We start from the raw sequence: 13,113 nt of genomic DNA, 5'->3' as shown, positions 1-13,113 counted from the left end.
TCTTCCACAATTTTATTCTTACCGGTCAGTTTTTCTGCATTACTGCTTCCATTTCTGAGTAGAGCCATGAGTTTTTGGAAGTTGTCATCATTCAGTCCTGGGATTATACTACGTTCCACATCATGTCCAACGCACTGTCCTTGTTCTTGCGTATCTGCTTCAGCAACTGCATTTGCATAATGAACGCGTCTTGAAGTTGCTCCTCTTCCAGCATAACTATTGCGGCCACGTCCACGTCCCCTTCCTCGTCCCATCTGGCGTGTTGGCCACCAGTCGGGATATCCTTTTAGTTGAAAGCAATCTGCAACATCATGTCCCGTCTTTCCGCAATGTGTACAGCTCCCACTTTTATTTGTTTGTCCCCCAGGTTTCTCTGTCTTCGCTGCAAAAACTGTTATTTCAGCACGATCAGCTCCTCTGGCCATGCTACGATGGCGTTCTTCTTGTGTAACCATTGCATATATTTTTCCCAAAGTAGGTAAGGGATCAAGGGCTAAGATAGACGATCTCACAGTCCCGAATGTAGTGTCATCTAGACCCATGAGAAACTGATGTGCCTTCTCATCTTCTCTGCTTTTCACTATTGCTTGAGCTGCTCCACAAGTGCACTCAGGTATCTCAATGTATTGATTTAATTCATCCCACATGCCTTTTATTTTGGCATAATATGCAGCAACTGTCATTCCTTCTTGTTTCAAGTTCATGATTTCACTTCTGAGTTGATGAACCCTCGGAGCATTTCCAACAGCATATCTTTCTTTGAGATCCTCCCACATGTCTTTTGCAGTCTGCGCATAGGCTACACTCGAATGCAAACTCTTGTCGATCACATTAAACATCCATGATATAATCATCGAGTTACATGCTTCCCATGCATTCAATTCGTTTCCATCTTCTCCTTTTGGTTTGTTTACTGTCCCATCAATGATCCCAAGCTTGTTCTTCGCTCTCAATGCATTTTTAACAGCCTTCTCCCACATATCATAATTTTCACCATTGAACACACATGTCGTGATGGTTGCCCCTGGATTATCAGATGGATGTAGGTAAAGAGGTGAAGATGGTTCTATCATCTTTGTGTGAGTCGAAGGTTTTTCTGCCATGATATATTTTCTTCAGGTATCTGGCTCTGATACCATGACAGAAGTTGTGGAATAAAGGCTGAAAATTTCTTATTATCTGAATGTGAAACACGTACAACTTATATAGGAAGAGAGGTGGATATTTACATAAAGAGTCCTACTCCAAGTTTAACTAAAAAGATAAACATTCCTATTCCTAGTTTAACTAAAAGGATAAACATTATAACTTACAACAGATAGACATTATCACTTAACAGATGGGCATTATCACTTAATGGCTAAGCATTATCTTTTCTGTTATTTATTTAAAATATTTTTTATTTATATTCTAAGAAAAAAATTAAGCAAAGTAATGGGTATGAGGATTTCCCATGTTAATCTCGTCTGTCTGACTTCCTTTAATTATTTTTTAAAAATATATATTTTTTATTATATTAAAAATATATAATTTATAAATATTAAATATTATAATTTTTTTATAATTTAAAATTTGTTACAAAAAATTTAAATTTTAAATTTTTAGTTATATTAAAAATACATATAATTTATAAATAATTAAAATATTATAATTTTTATAACTTAAAATCTTATAATTTTTTTAACTTATTTTATTGAAAAATAATTTTTTATTATTTAATATGAATTAAAAATAAAAAATAAAAAAAATTCTTTTAAAATTTTAATTTTATACATAATTGAGGTGTGGCATAACAAAGTAATTCCTAAACTTGTTCTAAACTTACCATGAATTTTTTAAAAACATTTCAAACTCATTATTAACTTATTTATTTTAATTTCAAATTCGGATAGGGTGATATATATATATTTATATATTATTTGAAAAATATTTTTAAAAATATATTTCTTTTATACTTTAAAACATAAAACAGTTTTTTTTTATTTTCATTTTTATAAAAACATGTTTTACAAGATTTTGACAAAAAATGAAAATAGGTTGTTTTTAATAATAAATTTAAAATATTTTTGCATATTTTTTAAAAAGTGTTATAAACAATAATTAAAAATATGAAGAATATTTAATAACTTTTGTAATTCATATGAATGTGGAATATTTTTATAAAAGATAAGTTGAAAGAACTAAATTTTAATTAATTTTTTATAAAAAAATATTTTATTAAAAAAAAAAGTTTTTAAACATTCTCAAAAACATGTTGTCATGTTTCCAAAAAGTCACGCAAACATATCTTTCACTTTTGGAAAGTATTATCCGATTTTTTATGTTTTTATTTTTTTAAAAGGGAATAAGAAGGAAAACTAAAAAACGTGGTCATTTTCAGTCACGGTCACATTCCCCAAGCCATGGCGACATAGTCTAACAAAATGGCGACATCCTAACACCACAGTAGCCGCTGAAGCCCACTCACTTCGATCGCGTTTGGGCAAACAACCGCAGGCCACGGCGCAACATGTTCTCGTGCTCCCGCAACACACACGCCATTTTCTATCCTCTTGCCGCTCATCGACTTTTCCCTCCTTATAAATATAAATCCTCGAGTTTTCGTTTCAAGCACGTGAAGTCTTCGTTTTCTTCATACTTTTCCTTCTATTCTTCTTCTCATTCACGTTCTTCTTCCTCAAACCCTAGAATGGGCTCGGTCGGTGCCTCAGGCGAATCGCTGAAGTATCCATTGGCTAGGAGAGACGAATCTGTCGTGGATGACTATCATGGTGTACTGATATCTGATCCTTATCGATGGTAACATTGTGAGATTGAATTGATTGAATTGAATGTCATTGTGTTAAGTGTTTTTTTTTTTTTTTTTTTTGTTTGGATAGGGAGAAAATAGTGCTGAGAAAATGAAACTTGTGATGGTTTGGTGTTTGTGGTCAGGCTTGAAGATCCAGACGCGCAAGAAGTGAAGGAATTTGTGGAGAAGCAGGTGAAATTGACGGACTCGGTGCTTCAGACGTGTGATACGAGGGAGAAGCTTCGGGAGACGATTACGAAGCTGTTTGATCATCCGAGGTTCGATGCTCCATTCAGGCGAGGGGACAAGTACTTTTACTTCCATAATACCGGTCTTCAGGCGCAAAAAGTCCTCTATGTGCAGGTGCGTGAAATGTCATCTGGATCCTAGGGTTACATGATTGTTCTGATTTTTTTTTTCCAAATTAATTTTATCTTTTTTCGCTGCCTTACATTGTTTTTTACTCCATTTTCATTCAGGATAGTTTAGATGGAAAAGCAGAGGTTTTGCTTGATCCAAATGGACTTAGTGAGGATGGAACGGTCTCATTGAACACGTGTGCTGTTAGCGAGGATGCGAAGTACTTGGCATATGGGCTCAGTTCGAGTGGCAGCGATTGGGTTACCATCAAAGTTATGCGAGTTGAGGATAAGAGAGTCGAGACTGATACCTTATCTTGGGTTAGTTTTTGACACTCTAGCTACTTCAAAAACAACGAGAATGATGGCTATTTAACATTCATATGCATCAAGACTGATGGGAATGATGGGTTGTTAATAATGTATATGTATGGTGTTGCAGGTGAAGTTTTCGGGCATTAGTTGGACCCATGATAGCAAAGGATTTTTCTATTGTCGCTATCCAGCTCCCAAGTAAGTGTGATTATGGTCTTTAACTCTAGAATCAAGATTCAGGATAAGTTTGAATTGGGCTGAACTAAAAATTTGGAGGAAAATTGTGAGGATGCGGTGTTCTTGATATGTTCTATTTTGTTCTCTTTTTGGCCAAGACTTTAACAAAGAACCTGAAAGACTTAAATTGAGTAACTGCACCAGCTGTAATTCAGCAATTGGCCTCAGGGTAAATAAAAAGAAAAAGAAAAAATCATCTAGTAGTTTATGAATTTGTAAACCCTGATAATGCAAATCTCTTGATGAATTGATTGCATACATTATAATTTGAGTTTCTTTAGATTTTTGTGTTATCTTCATGATGAAATTAAAATAAGGAGAGTGGTCTTTTTGTTCCTTTCCCTTTTCAGTGTTGGGTGTTTTTTGTATACTCTGTGTGTACTGCACTACACCTCCTCTTAAGCACTTTTAATATATGTTTTCTCTTTTAACTATCAAGAATTAAAAAATAAAAAAAAAATCTTCATGATTTGGGACCGAAACCAATTCTGGAGAGGATGAAAAAATCTTCATTTTAATATAGGTTTTATTCTGCAGAGAGGATGAAAAATTGGATGCTGGGACCGAAACCAATTCTAATCTTAATCAAGAGTTGTACTATCATTTCTTGGGTACTGATCAATCCCAAGATATTCTATGCTGGAAAGATCCTGACAACCCAAAGCACATGTTTGGAGCTGATGTAACTGATGATGGAAAGGTACCAAACTGTCCACCTGCTGTGCTCTAATCTTTTATCCAAGCAGTGTCCATTTGTTATTTGTTGCTGTAACAGTAGTAAGTATTCATTCTTATTGTTTGAAATGAGGCTGAAAAACAATGACCAGGCTGCATTATATCTATTCAGCAACTATAGTTGTTGATGTGAATAACGTTCAACTTTGAACTCTGACACCAACCTTAACTGAAATGTGAGAATGTTGCAAACAACAATAATCTGTTTGTTGGAGGTTGTTTGGTTATTTGCCTTTTAGAAGTTTCTGTTGCAGCTGGTGCTACCTATCAAAAAAAAGAAAAGTTTCTGTTGCAGCTGGTGCTGACTTAAATTTAGGAAACAGCTACAATCTGTGCTAGATAATAAGCTTTAACGTGCTATTTTATTCATTTTCTTTGTTGAATTTATTATGTAACTCTACCCCTCTGTGCAAAACCTATCATGGTAATGTTATCCTCACTTCTATTGCTTACTTGTACTTCCTTTATTAATTCTTTATATTTTTGTCTAACTTTATTTGTCTGATGGCGCTTCTTTCTTGTATACTAAAACCTATCAGGCGCTTTTAGTATATCCTCTCCTTCTGCCTATCAGGAAAAGAAAAGAAAAAAAAAACTTGGTCTAATTGGTTTCTAAATGTAACTTCAATAGGCCTTTTAATGATTGGGAGATGGAAGAAGTGGGAAGATTGCTTTGTTGCTTGGATGGGAAGATAGTTAGGGTGGATGAGGAGGATAGGGTGAGGTGGATGGATTCAAAGGATGGGGTTTTCTCGGTAAAATCTTTGTATAGGGCTTTGCAGCCGGTGTCTATTGCTTCATTCCCTTTGAAGATTATTTGGAATTCTTATGTGCAGCCCAAGATAAGCTTCTTCACGTGGGAGGCTTCTTGGGGAAGAGTTCTAACCTTGGACCGTTTACAAAAGAGGGGTTGGGCTTTGGCAAATAAGTGCTTTCTGTGTCAAACGTGTGGGGAGACGATTGACCACCTCCTCCTTCATTGTGAAAGAACAAGGGAAGTGTGGACGTTGTTCCTCTCTTTTTTTGGAGTTTCTTAGGTCTCTCCTTGTTTGGTAAAGGAAACCCTTTTAGGATGGAAGAGCTTTTTTGTGGGCAAGAAGAGGAAGGTGGCATAACAACTGGGACCGTTATGCTTGTTTTGGGTCATTTGGAAGGCTAGGAATACAATTGCTTTTGAGGACGGTGTGTTGTCCATTCAAAAGCTGAAAGTTTCTTTTGTGTATTTACTTTGGTCGGAAACCAAATTGTGGATAAAAGATGGTCCTTCGACCTTAATAGATTTTATAGATTGGGTGTGTTTACGATAAGGGAGAAGTTTTTTTTGTGTTTTCCTTGTTGTTTGGGTCCTTTTGTAAGAGAGTGAGTTTATTTATACTGTAATTCTGAGAGTCGCTTCTTTAGCGCTCTTTGCTATACAATTTTCTGCTTATTGATCAAAAAAAAAAAAAATGCAACTTCAACACTATTCTAGATTTTGTAGTCTCTCTTGGTGGGAGCCTAGATCTTTTTTTCGTTTGCCTTTGACACTCTTTGTATACATCCTATATAATTGTTGCACCCCCTCTTTTTTGTTGGGCATCCTATATAAATATTTCTTTCCCTATCAGAAAACAGTATTTGTGTTTGGTTACCAGGCCATAGGAATTTTAAGTATTCTTCCAAACCAAGTAGTGTATTTGTGGAAGTGTGTTGTGAGAAAAAATATGTTTGGTATAATAAGCAAGATCTCTACTGCGTACTCACTGGGGTTATTGCAATTTGCATGCAAAGGCATTGGGAAATTTTTTATCTTTAGGCGATGGTTGATGACATTTATCTTCGGTTATTAGGTGCAGTTTTGATGCCGTAAAACAAACCCAGAGATCCATCTAGTAATTCATGTTCCATGTATAGCATCATATAATTAATGATATTATTTGAAGTTTCATATGAAGCATATGCAGGCTTTCAATTCATGATTAGTCAGCCTTCTTGAAAAATGGTTATATGCATATTTGTGTGCTTGAATCTACTTCTGTGTGCATAACTGCATATTATCCTCAACTGTTGGATCTGGTCTTCTATCATTTGACTTAAATTCTCATATTGCTGTGCAGTATGTTCTTCTCTATATTTCTGAGAGTTGTGAAGAAGTCAACAAAGTTTACCATTGTGACATTACTTCCCTGCCTGAGGGGCTTGAAGGTTTTAGGGAGAGAAAAGACCTGCTTCCCTTTATTAAGCTTATTGATAACTTTGATGCACGCTATCATGCCATTGCAAATGATGACACATTGTTTACCTTTATGACTAATAAGGATGCTCCTAAATATAAGTTAGTCCAAGTAGATCTGAAGGAACCAAGTATTTGGAATGTTGTCCTTGAAGAAGCTGAAAAGGATGTGCTTGAATCAGCTTATGCAGTTAATGGAAACCAAATTCTTGTGTGTTACTTGAGCGATGTGAAGTATGTTCTGCAGATAAGGGACTTGAAAACAGGTTCCTTGCTTCATGATTTACCCATAGACATTGGCTCAGTGTTTGATATTTCTGCGAGACGCCGGGACAGTACAGTTTTTATTGGGTTTACTAGCTTTCTTACTCCTGGTATAATTTATCACTGCAACTTAGAGGCTGGGGTCCCAGATATGAAGATATTCCGAGAAATAGTTGTTCCTGGATTTGATCGGACAGAGTTCTGTGTTGATCAGGTAAACTACCATGGTCACAATTATTTTTGGTATTCACATGCCTTTTTTCATTTTGTTTGAATGTTTGAGATGATTTATTTGCTTTTGTTTGTTTTCTGTGATCTATTTGAGAACAATGTCTCACAAGGATAATATTTATTGGAGCCAACTCCCCTTTTTTTTATTCCTTTTATAATCTTTAATAGGAGTACATCTTTACACTTTTCATTTTCTGGAGGTAGTATAAATCTTTTATAGGAGTACATCTTTACACTTTTCATTTTCTGGAGGAAGTTATACTACCCTTAGATATCTCTAGTGATTTCTGCATACTAGGTTGTGGCTTCCAGTTTGTTAGTACACTACTCCCCCAAGTCTTTGACACTTTGGCTTGAAGATAGGTGGCAGGGACTTCTTTAAATTTTCTTCAAGTTAACAATATTTTTGGATTCAACAATTTTCTCAAGTCTTACTCTTAGGCTATGTTTGGTCTTTAGAAAATTTGAGGGAAAGAAAATTGGGGGGAAAAGAAAGTAGAAGCAAAGAAAAAGTGAAGGAAATAAAAAATTGATTTAAAGTCAATTAATTTTTTTTATATGCTACTTCACACTCATTTCATTAATTTTAACTTAAGGATTAAATGATTTGAAAATGAATAAGTTTCTAACTAATTTTAAGTATATTTGATTTTTTTTTTTTGGTATATTTCATAGTAAAACTAAATATAAGAAAATCATTTTCCTTAACATATTTTTTTTTCACTTTTCTTATTACTTTCCTAGAACCAAACATAGCTTTAGTGTATTTGGACTTGCTTGGACTCTTGGCTCAATTTGTATTATGCCGTCCATATTAGCATCCAATTTCTTCACTGGTTCAACCAAATTCCTGGTTGAATATTCAGCTTTTATCTGTTGATTTTTAAGATTGAGCTTTATGGATATTCTTTTTGGATGAACAATTTTCCAATTAGTTTTTTATTTAAGCATAGGGCTCAGACAAAAATGTAGACCAAAAATAAAAAATAAAAGACCATGAAAAAGTATGAAAAAAGAGTTGTGAAAATCCTTAACATAGAGTCCTGTTAGTGAAGAACTGCAGGGAGAGTTTTGGATGGAAAACATCCCTTGCTGCCTTGTACATCTTGATTATCATTGATGGAAAATGACTTGTTGATTTTTTATTATCAATTGCCACAGACGATGCAAGTTGTTTAAATTTTTTTATTTTTGTTGTAATCTTTTATACTAGTACATCTGTGCACATTTTTCCTCCTGTTCTTTGAGGTAGTTGTACTACCCTTAAACATCACCAACCACTCCTGCATAACAGGTCGTGGCTTCTGGAACAGTTTATTAAGTTAGATGAGCTGGTGGTCTTGTCCTTTCGCATGAATGATCTTCTTGGTGGTGTATCTGGTCTCTGTGACCTGCCTCCTGGGGGTGAGTTCGAGTTGGCTACTAGGCTATTCATGCTACTGTTTCAGATGTTTGTTCAATTTACCTGCTTAAAATATTCACTTGCTTAGATGAGCTGGTGTTGTTGTCCCTTCATATGAGCTCAAGTTGGCTGCTGCGCTATTCATGCTACTGCTTAAGATGTTTGTTCAATGTACCTGCTTAAAATGTTCATTTACTCTAAATAGTTCTTGCTTTTGCCTTGGCATTTCTAATATATTTGCATTTTCTGCCTATCAAAAAAAATAGTTCTCACCTCTTGCTAATTAAACAGCTGCCCTCCCTCACCCCAACCAAAAATGGGGGAAAAAAACACATGGTGAGGGGATCTTTTTCTCCAAATGCTATTATATGGTTTGTTTTTAGCTTGGTGGATCATATTTCCCTGGATTGTCATGTCTGTATATAACTTCACAGCTCGAGTTTATTGATTGGGGTTTTTCATTTCCAGGTTTTTGTTCCTAGTAAGGATGGTACAAAGATACCAATGTTCATTGTGGCCAGAAAGAATATTCCTATGGATGGATCTCATCCATGTTTGCTGTATGGATATGGTGGGTTTAACATTAGTATTACACCATCATTCAGCGTCAGCCGTATTGTACTTTCAAGGCATTTAGGTGCTGTCTTTTGCATAGCAAACATTCGTGGTGGTGGTGAGTATGGACAAGAATGGCATAAATCAGGTTCACTTGCAAAGAAGCAGAACTGCTTTGATGATTTCATTTCTGCTGCTGAATATCTTGTATCTGCTGGTTATACCCAGCCCAGAAAGTTATGTATTGAAGGGGGAAGCAATGGTGGGCTTCTTGTTGGTGCTTGCATAAATCAGGTATTGGATGGTTGAGTCATTCACCTGATTACATCTTTGTTTCCTTTTTTCATTTATTTATAATATACTAATTCATAAATTATATTGCACAATTTTGTGATGCCAGAGACCTGATCTTTTTGGCTGTGCTCTTGCTCATGTTGGTGTCATGGACATGCTACGATTTCACAAGTTCACTATAGGTAACCCCCAGCCTTTGGTCCCCATAACTAGCATTTTATTAACATCACATGTTGATTTTAGATTTGTTTTATAGGCCATGCTTGGACTTCTGATTATGGTTGTTCAGAGAAGGAAGAAGAATTCCATTGGCTAATCAAGTAAGGAAGATCCTACACTTCATTTCATGGAAAATATGTATTATTTTCAACTTCTTGTTCTAGAAACTGAAGAAGCACTACTCTTAGTTTTGGCAATCTCATGATATTAGATAGAGATGATTGCCATGTCGATTTTGGTTAACAACAGCAAGAAACTTCTCATCTTTACCACTAGGCAGTTTTTCGATCATGTTCTCAATCACACTGGCAATTGTTGAGACTTTCGTTATGATTGAATAACTATTTTTTCCCTTGTTTCCTTGTCTTTCCTCCAGGTACTCTCCACTTCATAATGTTAGGAGGCCATGGGAACAGTCTCCTGACCAACCTTCTCAGTACCCAGCTACCATGATATTGACTGCTGATCATGATGATCGGGTTGTGCCATTACATTCACTGAAGTTGTTGGCGGTATGTCCTCAATTAAGAATTTATGTTATTAACTTTTGATTCTGGGCCATCCTTTTAACATCAAATTGCTTATCATTTCTTGATTGATTTTTCCTAAATGATTTTCAACTCCATTATGTTTCAAGAAAGTGCATAGTTAATCCAGATTTAGGACTTGCTGAACCCTATTGCATAAATGTAACACAGTTAGGGACCTGTATATGTTGCTTTGGTTTGCTTTTGGAGTAAGCTTTTTTAGGAATTTTGCCCTTCTCTATTGCGACACTTTCTTAATTATATGGTGACATCCGCAATTCGATAAGTCAGTCTGCAAATGCAAGAAATTATAAAATTTGATGTTCTAATTTGTCAATAGACGAATTCACAGAACTTGAATTAGCATGGTATTTATTCTGTTAATATATGTAAGTGCTCCAGAATTTATGGGTTGAACGTGACTTGCTATTTTATTTTGCATGTGGCCTATTAGAAGAGAGTGAATAATGGCCTTCAGTTTTACCTTTACCTGCACTTATATATAATATGGCCATGCTTTTATCAGAGAAGTGAAAGGGAAGTGTAAAGCATCTGTTTGAAGAACAAGTTTTTTTTTGTTTTCCATTTATTCAAAGGCTTGAAAATTTTAAATTTCTTTTCATCTTTGTCGTACAGACTATGCAATATATATTGTGCACAAGTGTGGAGAAAAGCCCTCAAACCAACCCAATCATTGGCCGCATTGAATGCAAGGCTGGGCATGGAGCTGGTCGTCCAACACAGAAGATGGTATATAATATAACCATTTCCATTGCATTTCATTTCTTGAACAGCTCAGATAATTGTGATGTACTGATGAAGATTTTCTCCAACTCTTGAATTGCAGATTGATGAAGCTGCAGACCGGTACAGTTTCTTGGCTAAGATGTTAGAGGCGTCTTGGATTGAATAAATAGAGAAAACAAATGAAGATCTCACAAAGAGGCTGGAAAACAGGCATCATTATAAACATCGCTGTTGTTATATCGTTGGACTTCATACATGATGGAGGTAAGACACAAAATGGCCAGATTTCTCTCGAAGATGACAGCTCTTGGGCCACTTCTGAATCTCATCTCCAAATTAGCATTTGATATCTAACACTAGGGATAAAAATTATAACTTATGAACCACTAGTTTCATACTAGAGTTCACAATTAAAATATTTCTGCTGCTGGTCAATTACTTAATTTGATTGTTTTGTGCCGAATAGGCAAATTATGCTAGGTAATGTTATCTGAAACTATGCTTCATTAATACGTGATGGGTCAGAGCACATTCCACATATCATAATATCTATTTACAAAGCTTGTGAACTCTTTTTTAGAACAGAGGGTATGTCCATATATGGCAGCTCGAACTGTAACAACTCTCTCTGCTTATCCAATAGCAGAAAAGAAAAAGACAGAAATGGGTCCTTTAGAAAGAGTTAGCCTTTTATTACAAATATACTCTGCTATCCTAATACTTCCCCTCGAGATGATGGAGTGTGGATATCATGAACACCCCTCTTGCTAAGTAGAAAAGAAAATTGTGTAGGAAACAAAGTCTTGGTTAGGATATCTGCCAGCTGATGTTGAGATGAAACATGTAGCGTCTTCAATTTCCCATTCTTAATTTTCTCCTAGACAATGTAGCAATCGATTTTTGTGTTTGGTTCGTTCATAAAAGACAGGGCTCGCGACAATGTGTAGTGCAACTTGGTTGTCATAGAATAAGGCTGTCGGTCTTTGATATTCAATGTGTAAATCTTGAAAAAGAGTAAGCATCCACATCAACTCACACGTTGCATTGGCCATGGACCTATCTATACTCAGCCTCAGCTGATGATCGAGAAACGGGGTGTAGCTTTTTATACTTCCATGATAGCAAGGAATCTCCAATGAAGGTACAAAGTCCACTAATAGACTTCCTGCTATATAGACAAGAAGCCCAATCTGAATCTGCAAAGCCCTTCAACACTGCCATGGATGATGATCCAAAGAACAAACCTTGCCCCACTATACCTTTGATACATTGGAGCACATGATAAGTTACTTGTAAGTCTGGTACTCTTGGCTTTGCAAGAAATTGATTGAGGCAATTAATAGAGGACAAATCTAGCCTAGCGACGGTGAGATATAAAAACTTTCCAATTAGTCGTTTATACCGAGATGGATCTTCAAGCAACTCCCCCTCAACCCATGAAATCTTCACATTAGGATCCATGGGATTTGTCCTCATCTTGCAATCGAGATAACCTGTGTTAGATAATATCTATAATGCGTAGTGACCTTGGCTAAGAGAAATACCTTTCACAAACCTAGCAACCTTAAGGCCTTGGAAGTATTTCAATTGTCTGAGATCCTTGAGCTTAAAACGATCATCAAGAAACCGTTTAAGACCATCCACTTGCCTAGGACAGTTGGGCAGTTGCTGGCTATAACTATGTCATCCACATAAACTAGACGAGTAAGATACAAATAATCGGTAATCTTGGTGAATAGAGAACTGTTAGCGGCTAATTGCTTAAAACCATTGGAAAGCAGAGCACGGAAAATTTAGAAAACCATTGTCGGGGAGCTTGTTTCAAGCCATAAAGGCTTTTATGAAGCTTGCAAACAGCATTGCGAGGTAAAGGCTCCCTCTCATGATGATATTCAGGAGGTAGAGAAATGTAGACTTCCTCCGAAAGGTCACTATGAAGAAATGCGTTATTCACATCCAGTCGAGTGAGACTCCATCCACAAATAGCAGCAAGAGCCAGAAGAGCTTTCACTGTAACAAACTTAGCAATAAGAGAAAAAATATTTAATATAATCAACACCCACTTGTTGGGTAAAGCCTTGGCAACAGGAAGAGCTTTATAATGTAGTAAAGACCCATCAACTCGAAACTTAACTTTGTACACCCACTTGCATCCAACAGGATGTTTATTAGGAGGAAAGGGAACAATGGACCAGGTTCCCTTGCTTTCAAGGGCCTGCAATTCT

The 13,113-nt window shown here is 35.9% G+C and overlaps 1 protein-coding gene across 2 annotated transcripts; it reads left to right on the top strand.

The window, feature by feature from the left end:
- The first annotated feature begins 2,383 nt into the window (after window positions 1-2,383).
- LOC100267810 (uncharacterized) lies at window positions 2,384-11,400 on the top strand. 2 transcript variants are annotated; one of them, XM_002285874.5, is made up of 12 exons: window positions 2,384-2,799; window positions 2,935-3,154; window positions 3,271-3,471; window positions 3,593-3,663; window positions 4,240-4,402; window positions 6,534-7,127; window positions 9,015-9,395; window positions 9,502-9,577; window positions 9,652-9,715; window positions 9,991-10,126; window positions 10,778-10,891; window positions 10,989-11,400. In XM_002285874.5, exons 1-12 carry the CDS (start codon window positions 2,510-2,512, stop codon window positions 11,052-11,054), a joined length of 2,376 nt encoding a protein of 791 aa, XP_002285910.2. In that variant the 5' UTR covers window positions 2,384-2,509; the 3' UTR covers window positions 11,055-11,400. The 2 variants fall into 2 exon arrangements, with proteins under 2 accessions (XP_002285910.2, XP_010664095.1); XM_010665793.3 differs by having other exon boundaries at window positions 2,453-2,807.
- Window positions 11,401-13,113: the final 1,713 nt, after the last annotated feature.

This window comes from Vitis vinifera, chromosome 18, assembly GCF_030704535.1.
Source record: "Vitis vinifera cultivar Pinot Noir 40024 chromosome 18, ASM3070453v1".
Taxonomy (NCBI): Eukaryota; Viridiplantae; Streptophyta; class Magnoliopsida; order Vitales; family Vitaceae; genus Vitis; species Vitis vinifera.
The sequence above is the reverse complement of the archived record's forward strand: the minus strand, read 5'-3'. Positions and strand labels throughout refer to the sequence as shown.